The sequence below is a fragment of the Tiliqua scincoides genome, chromosome 2 (assembly GCF_035046505.1).
Source record: "Tiliqua scincoides isolate rTilSci1 chromosome 2, rTilSci1.hap2, whole genome shotgun sequence".
Classification (NCBI taxonomy): domain Eukaryota; kingdom Metazoa; phylum Chordata; class Lepidosauria; order Squamata; family Scincidae; genus Tiliqua; species Tiliqua scincoides.
This window is the reverse complement of record NC_089822.1, coordinates 27,320,430-27,344,989: the sequence shown is the minus strand read 5'-3', so window position 1 is coordinate 27,344,989 and position 24,560 is coordinate 27,320,430. Positions and strand designations below refer to the sequence as shown.

At 41.5% G+C, this 24,560-nt stretch overlaps 2 protein-coding genes across 2 annotated transcripts in view; one reads left to right on the top strand and one right to left on the bottom strand.

Moving 5' to 3' along the window:
- NLN (neurolysin) overlaps nucleotides 1-5,793 on the bottom strand; it is a 58,652-nt gene extending 52,859 nt beyond the window's left edge. Inside the window, exon 1 of the mRNA XM_066613429.1 lies at nucleotides 5,752-5,793. The gene's annotated coding sequence lies outside the window, so the exon portion shown is untranslated. The remainder of the gene's footprint in view (nucleotides 1-5,751) is intronic.
- Nucleotides 89-23,471, top strand: SGTB (small glutamine rich tetratricopeptide repeat co-chaperone beta). The gene is made up of 11 exons (XM_066613430.1): nucleotides 89-237; nucleotides 7,512-7,663; nucleotides 9,730-9,833; nucleotides 13,231-13,300; nucleotides 15,040-15,139; nucleotides 15,578-15,682; nucleotides 17,475-17,613; nucleotides 17,713-17,775; nucleotides 19,589-19,626; nucleotides 20,211-20,294; nucleotides 21,214-23,471. The coding sequence occupies exons 2-11, from the start codon at nucleotides 7,564-7,566 to the stop codon at nucleotides 21,323-21,325; spliced, it is 915 nt and encodes a 304-aa protein (XP_066469527.1). The 5' UTR covers nucleotides 89-237; nucleotides 7,512-7,563; the 3' UTR covers nucleotides 21,326-23,471.
- Nucleotides 23,472-24,560: the final 1,089 nt, after the last annotated feature.

The following is a 24,560-nucleotide window of genomic DNA, read 5'->3' as shown; positions in this document are numbered from 1 at the left end:
TTGCCTTCATGCGCCAGCTGGTGGCGCCTCCGCCCACTTCCGCCGGGCAGGTCGCGCGCCCTCCAGGCTCGTGCCCGCCTCCCCCACACAAACAAGGGCAGCAGGAGCAAGCCGGAGCCGCGGGGAGAAGTTTGTGCGTCTCCACAGAGCCTGCTGCGCTTTTACGCACCAGGCAAGGCAGGAGGGCGGCTTCGCAGCGGACGGCGGTGCCCCGCCCGCTCTTCCTCTTCTCGCACGGTAAGGCCAGTCATCTCCCTGCCCTGCCCTTCAGTCCCTGCCTGGACAGGGTCCGCTGCAGAGCGGCGCAAGGGCTCCCGTGGATGCGCCACAGAAACGCTGCTGCGCCGGCTCTCCACGGGGACATGGAACGGGGATGCTGTGCATCGCTTCGGTAGCCTCCTCTCGTGCCTGCTAGTGGCACTGGGCAAGTCAGGGGACCTCCTTGTCTTGCAGGAGAGCCTCTGCTCCCTCAGGTAGGTGAGGATCGCCTCCCCACTCCAGGTCATCCCTAAGGCAAGGTGGGCGAGCTTGGAGAGGGCGCACCCATCGCATGTGTGCGATGGGCACATGCACTTTCACGAGAGGATGGGCGAGACCGCCTAGCTAGGTGTGTGCTGCTGTCAGCGTGGGGGGGGATCATGATCACCCTCAGCTTAAGGGCCCCATCCGATCCAACTTTCCAGCTCTGGTGTAGCCCCAATGCAGCCCCCTGGTAAAGGAACACCTGTTCCCATCCCTTGGGAAGGCCTCAGTGACTGCCCATCCACTGCAGGGTGCAGCGCACACCCCACTGGCCCAACTGCACCAGCACTGGAAAATTGGATAGGATTGGGCCCTGAGTGCTCTGATTGGATCAGTGCCAAATGTAGTTTCTAAGTGGATGAACCGGGGAACTGCAATGCCTATTAAAAACCATCCAAAGCCTTTGTCATTTCAGATATAGGGGTGGTTGGTTATGTAAGCCCACATACATCATATGGGAAATGTAACATGTTACAGTAGGGATACGCTGAATCATCATCCTCCGTTCCACAGCGTTTGCCTTAAGTGGGCTGTGCCACCCTAAAAAACAACAAATATAATATGCTTAACATGCGACAACCTTTATGCATCACTGTTGGCAGGCAACATTTTGTCTAGCTCTCCCCCTACCTTGTATGATCAGTAACATTTTGTCTGTTGTATAATCAGCATCTGCTTAAATGATACTGTCAAATAAAAAAAAGCCTGTTTTTAGTATTTTGGATATCAGATGTTCTCAGGATAACACTGGGAAAATGTCATAAGGAGCAGCAAAAACCTATCAAGTTGGACTGCAATATTTTCCTAAAGTTATATAATTTTTAAAGAGAACATGCTGAATGCAAATGAAGCTCTGAGTCAGCAGCATGTCACTAATCACAAGTTTGCATTGAGGTCACCTAGTTTTCATCCTAAAGTGCAGGTCTGTGTCAGGACACAGAAGGCAGCAGCTTGCCTTGAAAGGCAGGTTTCTCATTAGTATTTCAGTGTAGATTCAATAGCATATTTTTTTTTAAAGTAACATGGAAAGCAATTTTGAAGCTATATTCATAGAGTAAAATGGCAGCTGGTGAACTTTGGAGTATGTTTCTAAATCTCCTATTCTTCTTCCTACCCACTGCTAATATATATGTTCTGTAAATAAACCTGGCAGTCTGGCCTGACTAGAATATGTGTATGAATTGATGTAGCAATTCAAATGTTTGAGAGCCAAGAAGTTGAGCTTATGGTTAGAGAACAATGGTGAAAGGAGTCACATTAAAGTTGAATTTTTTTTTGGACCATGGTGTTAGCCAGCCAGCCATGCTACAGGCAAGACACACAATTCTATCCCAGTAGTTTCCAAACTCCTACAGGGGAGTTGGAAACCAGGTAAGTGTTTGTGTGGGCAGGGAGGGGGGCAGTGACAGTGCTGCAGAGATAGTAGTGCTTCCACTGCGAAGGGGCTTTTTTTACTTGGGGGGGCAGCAAAGTTTTGGGGAAAGCAGAAAGTAGCTTTAGATCAGAGATAAGGGCTTTCTGAGCAAGCTGCTGAGGAGATCGGAGGGGGCTGTGAGTCACCAGGACCCTGCAGAAGGCCAGCACTGCCCATCAGGTAAGTAAAAAAGCTCCTTGGCAGGAGCAGCACTGCTATCTCTGCAGCACTGTTGCTGCCATTGGAGCAGGGCCACTCCCCGAATGTCCTGCTTCTGGTTCCCCTGGTGGATTGTGACCCACCAGTTTGGGAACCACTGTTCTAGGCCATTGGTAGCCCAGCTATAAAACTAGGGACCCAATCCTATCCAACTTTCCAGCGCTGATGCAGCTGTTCTAATGGGGTGTGCCATTCTACAGAGGGGAGCAGCAATTACAGAGGCCTTCTCAAGATAAGGGAATGTTTGTTCCCTTACCTTAGGGCTGCATTGTGGCTGCATCAGTACTGGAAAGTTGAGTAGGATTGGGCCCTAGGTTGTTGAACTCCATCTTCTTCTTAAGTGCTAGCATTACATTCCGGCTATGTTTTAGTTATCTGGTGCCTGAAATATATGTTGTTCCAAGAACAGGGAGCTGAGATGAAGAAAATAGTTAGTGTAGGATACTATCCACTTAGAATGCTCCCTAATGGTGATAAAACATTTCAGTTTGTTAGAAGAGTTGTTGTGGAGAGTTGTATAGAAGCACAATCTTATGCATGTCTACTCAGAAGGAAGTCCCATTGTATTCAGTGGGGCTTGCTCTCAGGAAAATGTGTAAAGGATTGCAACCTTAGTCAAATAATTTGACATGCAGTATAATTATTAGAGGAATTGTAATTAAGTCTTTGTATTTATTCATCATTGCAACCTTGAGGGTAGAGAATACCAACAAGAGGGTTCTCCATGCTTGTCCGATGAAAAACTTCTGGGTGATCCAACTGCCTACATAAGAACATAAGAACAGCCCCACTGGATCAAGCCATAAGCCCATCTAGTCCAGCTTCCTGTATCTTACAGCAGCTCACCAATGCCCCAGGGAGCACACCAGATAACAAGAGACCTCATGCTGGTGCCCTCCCTTGCATCTGGCATTGTGACATAACCCATTTCTAAAATCAGGAGGTTGCACATACATATCATGGCTTGTAACCCATGATGGATTTTTCCTCCAGAAGCTTGTCCAATCCCCTTTTAAAGGCATCCAGGCCAGATGCCATCACCATATCCTGTGGCAAGGAGTTCCACAGACCAACCACATGCTGAGTAAAGAAATATTTTGTCTGTTCTAACTCTCCCAACACTCAATTTTAGTGGTTCTGGTGTTATGTGAGAGTGTAAAGAGCACTCTCTATCCACTCTGACCATCCCCTGCATAATTTTGTATGTCTCAATCATGTCCCCCCTCAGGCATCTCTTTTCTAGGCTGAAGAGGCCCAAATGCCGTAGCCTTTCCTCATAAGGAAGGTGCCCCAGCCCAGTAATCATTTTAGTTGCTTTCTTTTGCACCTTTTCCATTTCCACTATGTCCTTTTTGAGATGTGACTACCAGAACTGGACACAATACTCCAGGTGTGGCCTTACCATCAGTTTGTGCAATGGCATTATAATATTAGCCATTTTGTTCTCAATACCTTTTCTAATGATCCCAAGCATAGAATTGGCCTTCTTTACTGCTGCCACACATTGAGTCGACACTTTCATCAAGCTGTCCACCACCACCCCAAGATCTCTCTCCTGATCTGTCACAGACAGCTCAGAACCCATCAGCCTATATGTGAAGTTTTGATTTTTTGCCCCAATGTGCATGACTTTACACTTACTGACATTGAAGTGCATCTGCCATTTTGCTGCCTATTCTGCCAGTATGTAATGGCTGTAATGGATATTGGTACAGTAAACCAAATTCCAAAGTCTTAGGGCCCAATCCTATCCAGTTTTCCATGGCCAGTGCAACCATGTTAATGGAGCATGTGCTGTATCCTTTGGTGGAAAGGCAGTCACAGAGTCCACCTCAATGTTAGGGAACATTTGTTCCCTTACCTCCGGGCTGCATTGCAGCTGCACTGGTGTTGGAAAGTTGGATAGGATTGGGCCCTTACTGTACACCTGTGTTAGCATACTTTTTGGCAACTTTTCCTTTATCCTGTAAGTCACAGAAACACATGGCTAGTATTTTTTTTTTGCTTTACTAAATTCCAGATATGGCAATGATGAGCAAAGAGATTCTTCCCTACATTAAATATTCAACAGGTGATGAAATATGGCAGTAAAGACCATAAGCTTGAGTGCTTCCAATCCAAATCTTATCTCTGCCCACTGACGGAGTCAACCTGTTGCCTCTCTTCTTTATTCCTCCACTTATGGAGGATAACGTACCAATCACTATTTATTTTATTTTTAAAAATTTCTATCCCTCCTTTCCCTTGCCAAGGCAAATGTCCACAATTAGAGAATTGTTATATGCCGAACAATACAAAAATCAGCAGGTATCTGTATCTAGCACTAATTGAAAATAGGTTTTTGCAAGATAAATATTTGCAAACCTGAGCATTTAAAGGTGGTAGAAAGGATGTGCAATGGTGTGTGCTTGTGGAAGTCTCAGGTCTGTATTTTTGAATGCTAGCTAGAAGTGGCATTCTGAAGAACAGGACAAATGTAAGCTGCAACAAAATTCCTCACATTAGACCAGGGGTGGTGAACCTTTCCAAGAACAGGGAGGTGGAAATTTTAGCAGGTACAGCTTATCATCTGTGAAATGATAAACTACACCTGCTGATATTCCCTCTTCTACACAACAGTTAAATGTTCAGGAGCCCTAAAGTTTAAAGGTTGGCTACTCCTGCATTAGACCTTCCATAGATTCACTGTGATTTACTGTTTCCTTTTGTGAAAATCTGGATGCCAGCAGCTGATGTTGTCTCAGAAGTTCTTTTGGCTGAGGATGACTGCACTCACTCCTCAGCACTGAGACTCTGTTCAACATTAATGAAAAACCGAGAGTGCTTCTGAGTATGAGTAGCATGCCAAATTTCCTTCCCCCACCCTCGATTTTGGCTTTAAACCATTTTTAAAAAAAGTATTAGCAACACACTCTTACCCCCTCTTAACCCAAGTAAATTCTGTCTTCCAAAGAATTAATGCTTTTTAGCCAACTCTAACAAAGAATTTTGAGTTGCACCAGGGCTCCAGAACTTTAAAAGAAAAAGAAGTCATAACTCAGTCATAGAATTGTAACCTATGGGGGAGAGGTTAATAGTACTTAATATTTGTGTGGTGCTTTCTGAGTACACAAACTACTTCTAATGTGTTTTTGTGATTTAGTCCTTATAACTACTCTTTAAGCAAATACTGTAGTTAAGGGGGAATTGTTTGCCTACCTGCACAATGCTATGGATGTTTACTTAGAAGTAAGCCCCACTGAATTCAATTGAACTCACTCCCAGGTAAATGTGTATAATTAGATTACTGCCTAAGGCTATCTAATGAGGTCTTAGCTGGGGTAGTATTTGCAACAGGGAAGTCTTGATCTATGCTCAGTCTCTTAGCCACTATGCTATGCCAATCTTTGGTGGAAAGAAGAATTTTGGGAAGGCAGGGGAACAAGCCCAGACCAAGTGAAGCAATACAAAGGAAGACACACACTGTTCTCCTGCAAAAAACCCCCCCAAAACCTCAGTAATGTATTCAAACTGCAACATTCTCTTCCACTCTTCAATCCTGTATTACAGACCAACTAAATTCATGCCATATAGTCTAAATAACAGCAAATACTCACAATTTCAGGAAGCCAGGACTGGGTACCAATATCGACTCAGGCAGGCAGTCGTCCTGCAGCAGAAGACAAGGAACAGAATGGGGTCAGAGAAAGGAGAAAAATGCATGCACGAACAAGCAGACTGACAGCCAACCAATAGGATAGTTTTCTAGCTGTTTTTCCATGAGCAAGGAAACACAGAATTAGTAGGCTTGGTCAGCTCCTCTTGTATAATTGAACATGATCACACCCACTTTCTTGCTCTTTGAAATATAACTCTTATAACACTTGCACACTGGCTTCTCTCAGCTCACAGCTAGAAGCAACATGAAGGGTGGGATTACAGGTAGTCTCCGACTTACAGATATTCAACTTAAGGGCTGCTGCATTGCACTTTTGTGCAGTCGAAGTCAATCCATGGTTTTGTGCACTTGAGATTGCACTGCTGGTTTGTGAGAGGGAGAGAGATTGTTTTGGAGATACAGAAGTGATGGGTAAAGATAGCCTGTACAAGACAGAACTGTATTAATCTTCCTCTCCAACTAATACAAATGCAAATTGTAACTTGTAAAATGCAAGCTGTAAAATGCAACTAATACAAATGCAGCCTTAGGCAGCTTACATAGGGGACTACCTGTACCTATGAGAATTAAAGGCAGTCAGTGAAACTTCTAGACTTAGAGGGAACTGAAATTGCCAATTGAAGGAAAGAAGATTTGTCATGCACTCTTTTCTGTGGTCTTTTCTTTCACTTTACTACTTGAGTCTTAGAGGAGGACTGCAGTGGAAAAATCAACAGCATTGGTTAATGAAGTGACTGACATAATGCTCTTTAATTGCATTTTTCTTTGTTGTCAAGATGAGTATGTCCACAGACCATACTGTGCAGACATATCCATGGACCTTGGATTCAGTTATCTGCAGATTGTGGGGGGCACCCATTAGTGTTCTATACAGGGTTACTGGCAAGTGATTCATGCTTATATAAGCATTCAAGCTTATAGCGTGATGTGGGCAGGCTGCTGGCAGCCTGAATACTTGAAGAGGTTCAAGAGAATTTTTACTTTCTGTAAACCTTCAGTCTATTCCCTTGAAGCATTCAGGTTGCCAGCCATAAGCTCGTTGCACTATAAACTTGTGCAACCTGTAAAGCAAGAAACGCTTCGCTGGTAAGCCTCTAAAGAATGCTAATGTTTGCATGAAGGACCATGGACACAGGGTTCCCTGTATCCACGTTTTCCATATCTGTAGGGTCCCTGGAATGGATCCCCCATGATTAAGGCGGCCCTCCTATATTATTCACAGTACCAATAATTAGAGGTGTTTGAAAATTGTTATTTATTTTACTCAAAAGTAAGTCCATTGTGTTCAGTAAGACTTAGTGCCAAATCCTATCCAATTTTTCAGTGCCAGTGCAGCTGTTCCAATGGGGTGTGCATTGCATGCTGTGGTGGGGAGGCTCCCTCAAGGTATAGGAACATTTATTCCCTTTTCCTGGGGGTGCATTGCAGCTGCACCAGTGCTGGAAAGTTGGATAAAATTGGGCCCTTAGGCTGTAAACATATCTTACTCACCAGAAACAAACACTTCTACCCATAGTTTACTTTTCTAGTTTCACTTAATGCAGAAAAGCAGTGCCTTGAAAAGACCTTGTTGAAATCTTTTCTAAAAAAACTGGTTACTATGACTTTCAAAATTCACTGAGAGTTTTATGTATAGAACAAATTTTAAACAGAATAGTTATATTTTAAAATTTACTGCATTTCTTTGTGTTTCCTTAGAATTTACTGAATTCTTTTTGTACAATTCACGGGAGCTTCACAAACGCTGAAAATGTCTTCTGTTAAGCATCTTGTATATGCCGTCATCCACTTTTTGCGAGAACAGAGTCAGATGGATACATTCACTTCAGATGAACAAGAAAGCTTGGAAGGTTTGTGGTAACTGCAGAACCTTGGGTGCAGGGGGAACCTTGGGTGTATTCCATGATGTGCTTTCCATTCAGTTGGAGGCTCAGTAAGTAGATAAGCACAAATTGTGACTGGTATTTGTGGTCAGTAATTGTTCTAGTGGCCCACCTGATGCTGGCTCCATCCCCCAAACCCCTTAGTGATACTACTGACAGGCTCATATCCCCCAGTGGCTCTACTTATAAATGACTGTCCCTCAAACTCCCGCAGCACACCTGCAGACCACTTGCAGCTCACCAATGTGTTGTGACCCACTGGTTGAAAATTGCTGCTCTATGGACCTGCAAAGATTGGATTAGCAATTCCATATTGAGAATGCTGAGCAAGATGCATCTAAGAAAAAGAAGTGAGAAAAGGAAGCCAATTAAAACATGTTTGCTTATTTGCACAATTGGGGTTTTTAACAAAGTCGTAATGTAGCTAAAAGTCCAACAATTAGAATGGGTTGGGAAGAGATTTGACAATAATTTCAGGAATAGTAGTTTCTTTTCCCAACACAAAACCAGTTTGGTGTAGTGATAAACTGTTAGACAAGGGTTCACATCCCCAGGCAGCTATGAAGCCCACTTGGTCCAGCCACTCTCTATCAGTTTATTTGACTTCACAGAGTTCTTGCAAGGATAAAAGGTGGGATAACCGTGTATAGCACCTCAAATTCCTTGGAGAAAGGATGGGATGGAAATATAATAGTGAAGTTGTTTGAGGATAATATGGCAACCATCTCACATCAAAACGTGTCCCTCGTTTTACTACATGGGGACTATTTTTAACTGTAGTATTCTGTAAAGCAATTTTCTTAATTCCAGAAAATTGTTTGCAAGCACCAGAACCTAAGAAAAGCTTTTATTTGGTAGAGTTTATTTATTTTAGACTGCCCTAACTTTTGAAGGGTCAGGGTGGTTTATAGCAATTGCAAACAGATGGTGCAGTCTTTTCTTGGAAGGGTCAGTAATATTTTGGAAAATCTACAATTTGGGTACTAATAAAATCTTTAGAGATAGTATGTTAGTTTGCTTTCATCTTGGATAACACATGTACTTAAATTAAGGAAACGTTTTGTATTAAAGAGAAAAAAAAGATCCCACAAGTTAGTTGGAAAGATTCACTAGCCTAGGGCAGTGAACCTTTAATCAGGCCAAAAGAAAAATGGTGGGACATTTCTTTTGAATGCTCTTTCTTCTTGAAGATCGGATCTGAGCCATTTTGCATGATGATGAGAGATGCCCTGGCTCTTTTGTTGCAGGAGTCGATGAATCTGGGTCTACAAGATATATTGGTATCCTTTCCATGACACAGTATATGTCCTGGGGCATTTGGTGGGCCGCTGTGAGATACAGGAAGCTGGACTAGATGGGCCTATGGCCTGATCCAGTGGGGCTGTTCTTATGTTCTTATGTTCTTATGGGTGGTACAAAGGAAGGGCATTCTAGCTAGAATAAAAATGCTACAAGTCTTGCACTTACCTTGCAGTTTATAGATTTTTATATGTCTAGTGTTGGGTTGTGTCACAGTTTGATAATCAGAAGACACCAATTTGATGTCACTATATTAATCTTTCTCTCAAGACAAAAGTTAAAATTTAGTGTGCTTTGATAGTTCACCAGGAAACCAATTTGTTCAATGGGAGAGTCAAAGTATTTTATAGGTCTGGATCTTGAAATATCAATTCAATTTTTAAATCTTTAATACATTTTGAAAACCTTACAGAAAATCTTATGCAGTAGATGTAGTTTCCTTAGAGACTACTGGTAATTTAGGTGCCTAGAGGGAAACTTGGCATAGTTGAACAATTTTCCCATGAGAGGTGCCGTACAGCTTTATCTACACAAATCCACATTACATTTGGGGAGACAGAGAAGACTGAATGGCATGGATCCAATTTTATAGACAAGTGATGATTTTTCTGTTGGTTCACGAATTGTCTTGCTGTTGCACAACAGCAGTATCCTAAGCATTACCATTATTTATACATGTCAGTCAAGTAGATGGTTTCCTTTAAAAAAGAAAAAAATCATTATTTTCTCTACAGTGGCAATTCAGTGCTTGGAGACAGTCTTTAAAATTAATCTGGAGGATTCTCATCTTGCAGTACCTGTACGCTTGACAGAAATGTTTGCAGATTCTTGTCATAAGGTAAGAGGAGAATTAGCATATGTATGTCTACTTTTTAAATTAAATAATGTTAACACTGAACATTGTGAGAGTGCTCTAGGTACCTCTAAGAGAGACACAATTATTAATTGTGCAATTATATTCATGTTTACTAAGAATTAAGTTCCACAGAAAACAAGTAGTGTAGAACTTCTTCAAATTACTTTGACTAGCATTCAGAGTAACAGAACGAGTTCCATTAGCGCAAGGGGCTTTAGACTTGTTCAGGAAAAACCTGAAGTATAGGAAAAACCTATGTAGCATCTTTCAGGCTACATAGCAAACTGTTTTTGGAAGTGTGGGAAGTTTTAAAAGCAGTGTCAGGTGTGGCATAAGGGGTTTAACGGTTTCAGAGGAAAGCCAGGCAAAAATTTTGTGGAGACATTGTGAGCCTAAGTAGCTTCTGGATCTCTGACCTTGTCATTAATGTTGTTAGATCCTATTTTGTATTTCTCACCTGGTGCCCTGTTCTTTTTACATATTTGTACTTTTATACCTGGCGGGTTGCTCTGTCAGAAAAATATATCTGACTGGGGTAGGGGTTATTGTATTTTTAATTGTACTGAGCTAAGTTAATCATGCCTCATCCTAAGCATTAATGTTTATAAACAATGTCTTAATACTGTGCTCTTTTGGAGTTTCATATGTGAGAAAATGAAAGTTCAGATAATCTGGTAATGTTGATTTAAAAAAAAGAAATAGATTTTGCTTGAAAGAAAAAACAGGCTGCACTCCTAACCACACTTTCCTGAGAGTAAGCTCCATTGTACAAAATAGAATGTACTTCTGAGTAGACCTGGTTAGGATTGTACCCTTAGTCATTTTGTGTTTGGTGGACTGTTAGGTAAAAAACCAGGCTGCCTTTACTCCCACTACTTATAGGTAGTGCAAGGAAATTGGGGGCTTGAGACTAAAGAGATTCTGTAAAATGTTCAAGCTATGTGACATTGCAGAGGTGTAGCTAGACCAGTGCAGGGGGTAGGAGTTGTATTGGGCAGCAGGTTGCCAGGGGGGCAACGGTTTGACTGCCCACATGAATACAATGACCACGTGACCTAAATTTTGGCTGCTTCATGTGATGTGACCCGCATGTTGTGCTCCTGAGTTGCCTACTGCGCGTGCGCAGAAACCCAAAGAGAGGTGAAGGCCTTTGGAGCACCTCCAAAGGTTTTCAAGGAATCTCTGAAGCCTTCTGGCCAAGATGACAGCAGTCGGCTTGTGCCCTTCTCCTCTGGAGGAAACTGCGGCAGCTTGAAGGAGGCAGTGACAGATGCTTTGGGGGACAGTCAGGAGGGGCAAGTAGGAGGGGGCTGGTGCTGGGGGAGGCTGCAAAACAAGAGGGAAGCTTTAAGTAGAAGTGCGGGGAAGGGTTTGGTAGAGGCAGCAGTGAATATAGTCTCTTGTTACTAGCCCCCCCCCCCCCCCCGCTCTACAGGGGCAAGCTGGAGCTTGGGGGAGGTGGTGGTGGGCAGCTGGGGGATGACTGCAGATTTTATTTTTGACATTTTTCACATTTTTTTTGGAAAAACACAGGTGTGATGTCACACCCTGAAGTGATGTCACTTCCGGGGCATCAGTTGGTGCTCAGCCCAGGCTCCAGGATCATTAGCTTTGCCACTGCTACACTGGCATTGTAGTGGCCCTCTTTATGCAATTCCATAAGGTTGTTGTGTCATCCAGAGTAGTCATTCTTCAAAGTGGGCAGGGCCACGTCAAACCCGATTGGTCCTGGTACCTTTTAATTACATGCAGTAAAGCATAAAGTGTAGCACTTCAACTCGTGCCACCCTGCATGGTGAATGCGTATAATAGGGCAGTGTCAGCTGGCTGGCATGTGGCAAACCCTGTTGAAAAATATAGCACCTTCTCTCTACTGTGACTGATTGATGCCACAGATATGACATAAATATTTTTGTTTACATTTGCATATGGTTTATTAGTTTTAGACTCCTCTCATTTGTTGTTCCACTTGGTTTTTTTTTTTTTTTTTAGAATATGGTGGATTTTATTATCGTTTTTATTCATCCTCAGAGCCTTAATCCTTTCATTAAACTGCACAGAGGAAATTTTAATCTGTGAAATAAGAGAACAATTGTGTGTTTTTGCAGGTTATTTTTGGTTCTGGTGAGTTAGCAGAATAAATAATAGATGTTTCCTTTTACAATGAGCACTAGCTTTTATTTATTAAATTGTAAGTTGTTATACTCTTCTTGCTATCTCAGAAGAGCATCAATAATAATAGAAATAGATCAATTGACATTGATAGTTGACAGTCCTAATTTTTTTTTATAAACTGTCCTTACTTGAAAAAGGATGCCCAACTTGAAGTAAAAAAAAAAATTAGTGTTTGGGTACAAACTTTCTGAGGATTGCTCATCTTAGGGCCCAATCCTATCCAGCACAGAAGCAGCATCGCTAAATGGTTACCATTGGGTCCTGTGCTGGAATTGAGGAGGCTGGAGGTCTCCTTGGAGTAATGAGACATTTGTCCCCTTACCCTGAGTAACACCCCAGCCTGCTCAGTGGGGCTTCTCAAGTCAGTGCCAGCTATTTTGTTGGTGCAGACTTGAGAAGCCCAGGGTAGGGCTTCTGAGCCCCACACAGGGGATAGGATTTGGTGGAGGAGGACTCAGTTGGTCACTCCCCTGCTCATTCTCCCACCCAGGAACACTTCCCCATGCCACTTGGTGCTTACCTGTGTTGCTGCAGTGGCCAGGGCTCCCATTACAGCGTTGATGGGGAGGCGCGGGCCTCCCTGCCAGCGCTGCTTGCTCTCTAGGTGGTGCAAACATGACTTATGGCATATTTGTGACACCAATCGCCTGCGCAGTGGTCCCAGCACAAGTGCTAGGGCAGCAGAGAATCAGACTGTTAGTTGCATGCTACAGTTACCATTTTTATTATCCTCAGTTCACAGATTCCCTGCACCCAGCATACATTAATCTGTGTATGAATATTTGCTGTATTTCTAGGCTGCTTTTCACCAAACCCCAATGTGACTTACCCCAGCAACAAACAGTAGCATATTAAAAACCCATAAAAACAATCACCATAGAAAAACACCAGGGAGAAAACATTCTGGAAACTCCCAATCCCAAACAGCCAGCAGAATTGGCATATTTTCACCAGACATGGGTGACAATAAAAACATTTAAAAAGATGGTTTGGCAATGCTGATTGCTTGTTTGGGGAGGAAAACAATCCATGTTCAGCACTTCCATAACCTCAAACAGGCCTTCAGTAAAGGCAGAGCTGTGTGTGACCTAGTCCAGCAGGGATAATTGCAGTTGAACATCTGAGAGCTGTATGTGTTGTTTTTTTTTAAACAAAAAAGGTTTTTATTCGAAAACTGAAATTTTCCTTCTTAAAATTCATCTAGAATGAGATACTGCCTCTCTCTGATTCTATACCAGAGGATATTGAAAAAGCTGACCAGCTAAAGGATGAAGGTATGTACTTCAGAAAAATAGAACATTTCACGCTGCCTTAGCTCTGCTAGTGCAATTGATGACCATAATGAATATGGCTCATGAATGATACACAACTTTTCAAGCTCTTAGCCAGTCCTTTTTGGTAGATAATTGTTGTGCTGTGTAATAGATGCTGTGTATTAAAAAGGTCAGTCTGATGGCAGCTCTGGAAGTAATGAAAAAGCACATAAAAATCAAACATGCAACTTGATCCAATGCATGTTTTCTTTGGAAAAAATTCCTACTGAATTCAGTGAGGGTCACTGCTATGCAAATATGAAAAAGAGTATAGTCCTCATCTTCCACATCACAAGTATATGTGTTTGGCAAAATCTCCTACAGTATGTACTCTTGTATGTGAAAATTTATGTATATTTTATATTTTACTCATGAATTTGATGGATTAGGTACATATGAGCTTTGCAAATCATATCTCTGTAGGAATGTCAAACTCCTTGTGACCTTATGGGCATTCACACTTTGGCACCCAAATTTGTTTTTCCCATAATTTTGTACAGGCATCCCTCCATATCTGTGGTTTCACTTATCCACAATTATCACATTTCCCCCCATCATGCTCATTATTTAACTGTTCTTCGTTTGCAAATGCTTTGCAAAAGGTGACTTTTTTCTTTTTGCTTTGGAACATTTGAAAAAGGAAGCAAACAGTGAGAATCTAGACTCGTAGCTTCTAGAGGAACACTAGCAGAGGCAACCGTGAAAACACTAATAGGAAGCAAAATTTAGTGTTCTTGTTGTCTGTTTGCTTCCTCTGCCGTCCACTTCCTGTTAGCATTCTCATAGTTGCCTCCTCTAGCATTCCTTTAGCAGCCATGAGTCTAGGTTCTTATTGTATGCTTCCTTTTCCAAAGAAAAAGCTCCCTTTTGCAAAATATTTGCAAATGAAGAGAGGTGAGTTATGAAGGCAACAAGGAGGATTTGAGTAGGGTTTGCTACTATCTTCAGTTTCAGGTATCTGTGTATCCCTTGCAGATATGGATGGGACACCTGTATCTTCTAACAGCTTGATATCATTGTCTCCTTCACTGTGCTAGTAAGGCCAGCTACATACCTCTCTACTACCTTTTAATATCAGAATTTGCCTCCTTATGTGTCCTCTCTTGTAGAACAGATATTGGTTGCACATCTGCATCCAGTGTAGTGAATCTAGTTGTTGCATACATTAGTTCTGTAGGTTATAATTCTGATTAACCCATATATAAATCTCAGAATTGTTATATTTTTCATCCGTGTAGCAAGTTTGCAAAGCAGGTCATAAAAACTATTCCCGTTTGCAAATTTGGGCCACTGGGGCTAAGGATTAGTGATGTGTCCAAGGTTGCCAGTCATTAATGAGATGACATTTGAACAAAAATCTTTCAGATATAAATATAACACTCAACTTTCCAAACTGTACTGGGTCATGAATACCATCCAAAAAGTTTCCATGGTGTTTGAAATTACAAAACAGATATCTTGGTATTTTGCAACCCAAAGTGACATGTGGTGTTACTCTATATAGCAAATAAAATTGCATGAATTGTTTGCAAGTATTATGCTGCTGAGAGCAATTTGTTTCCAAAAAGATAATCACAAAGGGTAATAGTCATATAATTGCTTTATGAGGTGTAGTCCATGGTGCTCAGTGACTGTCTTTCATATGCAGCATTCAGTCTTCTTAATTACCCATAAAAGTTTATTCTTACAATTTATTTCAGGCAATAATCACATGAAGGAAGAAAATTATGATGCTGCTGTAGATTGTTACAATCAGGCTATAGAACTGGATCCAAATAATGCAGTGTATTATTGCAACAGGTAAATAAACTTCAAGCATCCTGGAATTATTTTTTTCATTATCTTTGTCCTGGTCTCAGCACATGGCCAGCATACAGGTCTCTAAAACACATATCCAAACTCTTGACCTTGATTTGGTCACTTCTGTTCTGGAATTCTGTTCCTCTTCCTCCCTTGTCTTTTTAAAAGAATTTTTAAGCCCAGGCTATTGCCCAGTTAACCATGAGGTAGTAGGATTTGTTCAGTTGGCTTTTATGGAAATAGGGCTGCAATACTCAATGTCCTTGCATAGAATTAACTCCTATCAGTGGGACTTAACTTCCAAGATAGCATGATTAGGAATGGGCTGCAAATCAGCTTGAATCTTACAATGTCCACTTCTGAGTCGGGTTGATCAAACTGAGACACATCTGGTTTTGACTGTAATTTTTCTAGCTTAGCTCTTTTTCCCCACTTCAGAGCTGCTGCTCAAAGTAAGCTGAACAACTACAGTGAAGCAATAAAAGACTGCGAAAGAGCAATTGCAATAGATCCAAAGTACAGCAAAGCATATGGGAGAATGGGGTAAGTAAGCAACTTTTTTGAACTTCAGATTAAATTACATTATCCTAATATAGTCCAATGTCTCTGATGTATCATTATTTTGCCAGTTTAGACTATGGCCCCAAGAGAATTACTGATCTTGTAGCAAACCGCCTATCAGTTATTCATTTTGCAGACATCTCTTATAAAGCATCAGTGCTGCAAATTCATTCTAAGGAGTCAGAAGGTGAAGTTAATGCAAGCAAGAGCAACTCGGCAGCCATTATTTTATCAATATGTGAAATATTAGATTCCTCATAACTGCCAATTCTGCCACTCACCACTGTAGTAGTTTAATGCAATAAGAGCCTCATTTGTGTCTGTAAAATATTAGATGTATAACTGCAGTTCTAATTACAACTGGAAAGCAGATTTGTTAAATGAGAATTTATTGTTAGTGGCTGTATTGATCCCACATAAATAGTGACATTAAATTGAAGGGGTAAGATATTTAGAGATGCTCAGATGTGTTTTACTTAACTCTTTATTAGGCAACATTAGTATGCGGAGAATGAAAGGTTATATAAACCCCAAAAACTTTAAACTGAGTACTTAATGTGCTTCATAAATTTCACGCAGCACTAAGGCAAAGCAATTAATTTTGCTGTTCTCTAACATCTACATTTATGAAGTTTGCTGTGTCACTCTAAGGATTTCATGAATGAGAATCAATGCACATTATTTACTTTGGACTTTCAATTGACTTCCATTTCTGTAACTGGAGAACTGACAACAACCATCAGTTGCTGGCCAATCTGATTCTTTGTCTGCAGAAGCTGAGGCCAATACTAAAATGGATTTTTAAAAGCTTATAATATGCTTTCCTTTTCTAAATACTTATTTCTACCTAATCATCAGAGAATAACCTTTGCATGGTAAGATATTCACAGGGAGTTTATATGAGTAGATGCCTAGTGTTAATTTACTAAGTCATTACAAATTCAAATGTATTTGGTGGTGTGATGAAAGTAGATTTCTTAACTATATAACACTAACCTACAGTGTCTATACTGTACTGTGCTCAGTAGTAGAGCAGGTCTTCATTGAGCACTCTTGGCATAAGGGCCCCAGGATTTCAGAAATTTCGTATGTGCAACATACTACATGCCCAAATACTGAGATAATATTTTGGTAGTCTATATCTTGTAGCTGTCAAAGAATTAGAAGTCAGGGAACCTGTTCTAAACCTATAAGTGGAAGCCTTTCCTATCTTAACTTTTGGCTTCAGCCTGAGAAAGGAGAGGAGTCTTTTTGGTCTTAGAACAGCTTCTGTGCAAAAAATCCAGAAGCACTTGACAATATTAGGCAAGAAGAGAAATGTTAAGGAAAGCATTCCATCTGTGTGAGCTTGGGTCCTTAGAAGAAAATAGATGAGTATTTACTCAGTTGAAACTTACCATGGTGTGCATATAACACCATGGTAAGCCCATTCTGGATAGCATCCTACCAAGTAGTATCAAGTTTTACTGTTCTCCATTTCCTAAATGCCTGCAGATGTGTGGCGGGATGCTACTGACTACCAGTTTATTGGATGCTATACCATAAATAAGTATGTCAGTAGTTCACACCTTGAGTAAATACTGTTGTTGAATATAAAACAGATTCTTCTGGCACTTTCAGGGCTAGCAGTTATTACGGCATAAGCTTTTGTAGGCTAGAGTTCACTTCATTGGGAGTTAAACGACACTGACACCTTAAATTTAATGTGAATTAGATCAGAAGATACAAATACCTATTCAGATTGTGCTCACATTGGCTTCTTTGTTCATATTAGATTGGCTCTGACTTCAATGAATAAATACCAAGAAGCAATTAACAGTTACCGAAAAGCACTGGATCTTGATCCAGAAAATGACTCTTATAAATCAAATCTGAAAATAGCTGAGCAGAAATTAAGAGACATGTCCAGTCCTGTAAGTTAGCTTTCAAACATTTTTTGAAAGATGATATTCAAATGTTTTAATAACTCCGTACTATTTTGTACATAGTTGACACATGTACTTCATTTCCAGACTGGAACTGGATTGAGTTTTGATATGGCAAGCTTGATAAACAATCCTGCCTTCATTAGCATGGTGAGTATTTTAAAATGCATGTTTTTCTATTTCATATCCTTTTTTGGAATCTTTTTCCTTAAAAGGACCCCTTTCCTTTCTTCTCATCTACCTATAAGAATTTGCTTTCTACACAGCTGCTGCACTCTGGGTCAGTATTCAGTGAGTATCTGCTATGACATTAAGATCTCGTTCCCTGTTCATCACAAACAGCTCAAACATGAGCAGGATTATACACTATTCGATGCTGCATTTGCCATTTTGGTGATTTTGGAACTGTTTTGGTTTTTACCACATTGAGGGCCCAATCCCCTGCAACTCTCCAGTACAGCTGCAATGCAGCCCCGAGGAAAGGGAACAAACCATTTACCTGGAGGACGCCTCCATGACTGCCCCCTACCACAGGATGCAGAGCATGCCCCATTGACATGGCTGCACCAGCACTAGAAGGTTGGGTAGAATTTAGCCCTGAATCTGCAGATTTGGCCACCATGCTGTTTACCCTAACCCCAGATCATTGATGAACAAGGAAAAAAAATGGTTCTCATACAGATCCTTTCTCTCCTTCACTGCGAAATTGCCCATTTATTCCTACGTGCTGCTTCCTGTTCTTTAACCAGTTACCAATCTATAAAATAACTTCTCTTATTCCATGACTGCTAAGTTTACCCAAGAGCCTTTGGTGAGGGACTTACAGCCCAATCCTGAGCTTCCCGCAGCACCCAGGCTTGGCGGTTCCGAGGAGGGCTGCCGCCGATTCCTGTGCCACCCGTGCTACTGCGGGAGGCACCTTGGGAGAAGGGGACATTCGTCCCCTTCCCCCGAGTAAGGGAAGCAACGCTGCAATGGGGCTACTCTCTTGAGTGCTGACCAAAAGGTCAGCGCTAAAGTAAAGGCGCTCATGTAGGGTGTGCAGCCCTGCACAAGCGCCCTGGATCCTGCGGAGCAGAGCTCCGCGGATCTGCCTCTCTCCCTCCCCCAACATGCCTCCCGCCTGCCCTGCCAGCCTCCCCCCTCGCCGGAACGCCTCCCCCGTGCCCCGCCTCCTGTTCCACAGCCCGGCGGTCCGGGAGACCACCGAGCCGCAGAACTGGGCCACTGCCTGGCGCTAGCCCCGTACCATCTGGCTCTGGTCTAGCACTGGCAGGAGCCCAGCGGTGAGTTTGCGACTGTGGTCTGCGGCACAGAGCTGTGCAGTGGACCACAGGATTGGGCTCTGTGTATACTTAAGAACATAACATAAGAACAGCCCCACTGGATCAGGCCATAGGCCCATCTAGTCCAGCTTCCTGTATCTCACAGCGGCCCACCAAATGCCCCAGGGAGCACACCAGATAACAAGAGACCTCATCCTGGTGCCCTCCCTTGCATCTGGCATTGGATTTTCAAAAAAGGTTTTGACAATTTCCTCTATCCACATGCCTGTTGATACTCTAAAACAGGGGTAGGCAAACATTTTGGCAGTGGGGCCACATCATCCCTCTAACACTGTGTCAGGGGCCTGGGGAAAAAAAAGAATTGATTTTACATTTCAAATTTCAATAAATTTACAAAATATATTAGAGACACAACTTATATGAATGAATGAATTTCACTGAGCTAATTTATAATACACATGAGAACTATAATACAGACATGTAGAACCATATGAGAACTATGAACTTTGTTTGCCACACCTCTGTTGCGCAGTGAAAGCATATAGGACCAAGCTAGACCCAGCCAGAAACACATAAAGACATAAGTTGTTCAGAGGAAATGGAGGTGGGGTGTGTGTGTATGTTAAAATAATGCCCAGGGATTTGGGCCTTAAATCAAAGTATTTAATCTTTTTCAGGCAGCAAGTTTAATGCAAAATCCTCAAGTTCAACAATTGTGAGTATTAACATAGAGTATCTTCTGAAAGATGTAGGTGACACAGACTTGAGCATACCACAGGGAATTAAGGCTCAGCACCTTTCTTCCTGAGCAGTGATTCAGAAATTACAAAGCAAAAAGCTGCTGAACATTTTTTTGACTTGGGGTAAGGGTGGGAAAGAGACTGGCTCTGGTTTTCAACCCAAGGAACAAGGCTGATGCTGGGATCCAGGACACAGTGTGATGCATGACTAGATCATGTACAAATCTGCTAGTCCTGCTTTTAACATATTCAACAAAACACTTTTTTATTCTACAGATGAATTTGCTATGAATTTCTCAAGCACAAATCCTGTTGCAGTAACTTCAAAGTTGCACAAGAGAACAGCTGGGACTTGTGTAGTTCTGAATTGGGGAGGGGGAATTAACTGTGGTTTGTTCTCATTGATTTTCCTTTTTCCTTATTCGACTTATGGTGACCTTTCCATTTACTTGCACATGATGGCTTTTCTTAGTATTATACCACAGAGAGCAATTAGTCATATTTTTGTTAAACTATGCTGGTTATTTCCCTATACCAGTATCATATTTATTGTTTGCAGGATGTCAGGAATGATGACAAATGCTATAGGAGGCCCAGCTGCTGGTGTTGGTGGTCTCACCGATCTGTCAAGTCTCATACATGCGTAAGTGCTGCTAATGTATATCCTGCTTTTGCAGATTTACATTTCTGGAAATCACAATTTATGCTGTTTGAAGAGAGGCCATATTCAGATTTCCAACCTATTTTTGCCAGAGTAGCAATGGTTAGAATGCTTGCAGTGAAAAGGACTGTGTCTTTTCTGCTTGGAATCGAGCAATATTGAGAGGCAGATGATTGCATTGGTGAGGGGAAGCTGCTCTCTGCTCATGTCTCCTGCTTTCAAAAATGCTTCAGATGAGATACCCTAAGACAGGGCTTTTCAGACTGGGGTGTTGTGACACCCCAGCCTGTGGGCAAGATCATTCCACTTTCACTGCTGAAGCTGTGGGGAGCCTTGCAGAAGGTTGTGCCGGGCTCCCCGCACCCCTGGGAGGCTGCGGGAGGCTCGGGTAAGTGGACCCAAGCCCCTGCAGTCCCCCTGAGCTGCCTTCCCACTGCCCCTGCCTCCTCCCCCCACTCCCGCAAGAACTTAGAGCAGCTCAAACTCTCCTGAGAGTTTGAAAACCGCTGCCCTAAGACTTCCAACTCACATGCCCCTTTTGATTGCTTCCTATTCTACCAGAGATAGGAAGTCTACAATAAATTTTATATCTCCAAGGTTCTACAGACCTTGGCTGTGAACTTGGGGTCCTGCAAAAAAAAAAATGGCCTTGGGCACTACTTAGTTGCTTTCTTTAATCCCTTATTGAGTGAGCCTTAAGGGCCTAGTGTTTTCTCTGTGCTCTACCTTTACTACCCCATGGTGAAAGCTTTGAGTTTTTTTGAGTGTTGCCAACAACCAGCATCCAATTTAGTATTGTGACTTCTTTCAGCTACTGTAAAATTAAACTTGACTTCGTGTTTGGACTATTGTATGATGTCTTCCCCTCCTTTACTGATGTTTATAACTGTATTCTGAACAGGGGACAGCAGTTTGCACAGCAGATACAGCAACAGAACCCGGAGCTCATCGAGCAACTGCGAAACCATGTTCGAAGCAGGTCTTTCAGTGGCAGCACTGAAGAACATTCCTGATTTTAGTGGCATGTGTTAGAACACTGTTCTACTAACTCCAAAAGGCATATTGTAGCTAGTAGCAAATATCACCATTGTATTTTTCTCAGATATGAGATGGGAAATCCTTTTGTGTGTATTCCTTATTGTCTGTTGAAAACAGATTCATTGCACACAGATCTGAACATATCATTTTATGTATATTGATGCCTTTGTAAATGGTATATAAATAGAAACTGGTAACTTATTAAAATCTGTGTACAAGGGAACATTTTCACATCAAAATGCAATGGTGCATTACCATTCTCTCTGAGAGTGGATTTTGTGTGTACACTAAGGTTGTGCACTGAGAAGCATTACATGGTACAGTAACAGCAGAGAAAAATAGTGCTTGATGGACCATTCCATCCTGCATAAAAATTATGAAGCTCTCTGTCTCTCTTAAACTGGAGACTACTTCCCCCATGCGGTTCTGGGGGAGATAGAAACTATTTTGCATGTCTTACTGACAGTGAGCTTATAAATAAAGGCTCGGTGTGAGTTAGCACTTGATTGGGATTGTTGACGTAAAGACATGGAGAGTAAGAGATCATATTAAATAAAATAGTGGCATTGGGCTTGAAGGTGTTGTCCAGGGCTTGTGAACTAAGCAGGTATAGTAGAGGAGACTGGTCAGCAAGGACTAACTACTAAATTTTTTAATGAGGGCACTGTTTCAGAGTTTGTAATATAAAAGACAGCTTGTCCCGGTGGGGGAATGTCTGGCCTCTTTCCTTAGAGTTGTCTTATAACTGGCCTAACACAGGAACCCTTCAATGTGTTGAATGTATGGAAGGAGTTGGAAACCAAAGACCATATAAGGCATGCAGTTAAGGAATAGGGGCTTCCCAGTGCCAGTTTACCTTAGCATGGCTTGTTTATTAATGAGGAGGTGAAGTTTTAGGAGGGACACAAAACAGGTCAAATGAAAGCCATACAGAACAAATAGGGCTGGGAAGTCTGCCAAAAGCATGGAGAAAATCTTGCATACACAAAATCCTGATATTTTACTCTAGAAACAGCTCTAAGAAAATACATTATAAAATGTACTTAAAGATGATTGTACTGAGAGCATATGCATTCCAATTGTCATTTAATCTGAGTTTTTACACAATGGTAGCTGTCTTAAAGTCTGTAAGCGGCAAAAAGCTGCTACTTTAAGACTATGCTTAAGCATAGTCTTAAAGTTAACATGTATATTTTAGCTTATCTGGGACTGTCGCTATTCTGTTACCCTAGTTGAGCACTGCTTTTGTTGTGGATCTTTTTGCCTTTGCTGTTTTCTTTGTATGGCCCTCTATTTCCTTGCTCCATCCCATTTCAACATTTATAGTTTTCTAAATCTGTTCCTGCAAAGTCATTCAGGAGACAAGATTTCAAATTATAAAGCAATATTCAGAAAGCAATTCATGGGGTTCCAGCAATTTACTGGAAAGACAAGAGGCTAGGAAAGATTTAGCAAAGAGCTGCTACATTCCTTTGACTCTTGCAGCAACTCAGCAGTAGAAAAACAAGCCATGTAGTAGAACTTTATTTTGAATATATTTGGGCTCTGGTGACATGTCCATTTTAAAGTTCTAATCCTTCCCCCCCCCCCAAATATTTTTGTAGCTGGGGTGTCTAGTTCGTGGCTTAAGTGCAGATGTAATCTAGGCACCAAAATCATACTTAAGCTATTGTGAGCCTGAGGCAAGAGCTGCGTGAATGTAATGGTAGTACTGATAATTCATGAAGCTTGCAACTGTATCTAGAGGTGACAATCTGCCCAGTACACGCATCACATCTGCGTAATGTTCATTATAAATGGAAAAAGCACTCACTATAGGGAGGGTACTGAAATCATTGGAGCAGATGTATCCCAATAGTAACTTCATTGCTATAGGAGCTGGTCACATACTATGAACATAGAGGCTCTCTCCTTTAAGGGGTAGTAGGCTATAACAGGTTGCCATTCAGATTTGTGCAACCAGCTGCATATGTCATCTTTTAGAATACAATATAGAAGGTAGAGCTGTCCTTGCTTCAACAAGACTCTTGTGCTTTTACAACACTAAGCAGGCTGCTTTCCAAAAAGCACCACTCAAGGCAGCAGATGTTTACAGTCCAGAGTCATTTTTTCCAATTTCCATAGAAGATTCATGAATTAGTCTTGTGTGTGGAATAAACTCAATAAAAGGACATTTTAAAAAATATGCCTTCGTTTACCATTCTGTCACTCAACACTGTCTAAAGTGTTTATGAAATAAGCAGTAGAGAAACTGACACTGGAGAGACTCACTTAATTATGGACCAAGTTAAGTTGTGAAATGTTTAAGAGGCTGAGCCAATCACAATTTCCCTAGGTTGAATCAAACCTCTGGCATGAACTGTGGGCTTAGGCAAGCCACCCCCTCTCAGCTATCCAGGAACAGTAGGTGGACAGCAATAAGTACCTTTTAGAGTTACTATAAGGATACCATCAAGATAAATACATCTAGAAACACAACACATTCAAAGCACCCAGAACTATTTTAAATGTTACTGTATGAAATGAAAACTAGTATTTGCACTATAGCTGCATATGCCTACCTACCAAAAATGGTGAACAAATAGTCTTGCAGTTGAATCCTAAACTGGTTTACTTCAATACATCCTCCTGAACTCAGTAGGACTGGCTGCCTAGAAAGTAGGGTAAAGATTGCAGCTTTGATTAAGAATTAATAAATTTTGACAATATGTAATTAAAGCTATATTGTTGCATTTTAGTCTCTTGTCATACATAGTTTATTTCCTTCAGTTATGTACATGTAGTGATATCAGTCATCACTACTGCCATATTCTGATGTTTTTCAGACAGATGTCATTCACAACAGGTAGCACTAGGGAACTTTTGAGGATGGATGCCTGAACTTGATTTTACACTAGCAGTCTTCAAATATGTTATTTCATGTGGCCAATACTTAATACTTTAATTGATCTGCATTGCTATAGTGGAAAATCTGTATGCTAATCATATGATAGTAGTAAAAATCCAATATTTAGTAAATTAAGATGTTAAATTCTGGGGAAAAAAATTGCTTTTAGGAAAAGGCTAAACTGATTACACAAATTATTCAGAAAATGAACATGAACCTTTTATATAGAAGATGATAATGAGGTCAGGGATTAGGAATCTACACATTTCAAACTCAATTACAGATTTTCAATGTGAACCCATGGCATAGAAAGCCCCTGCTAT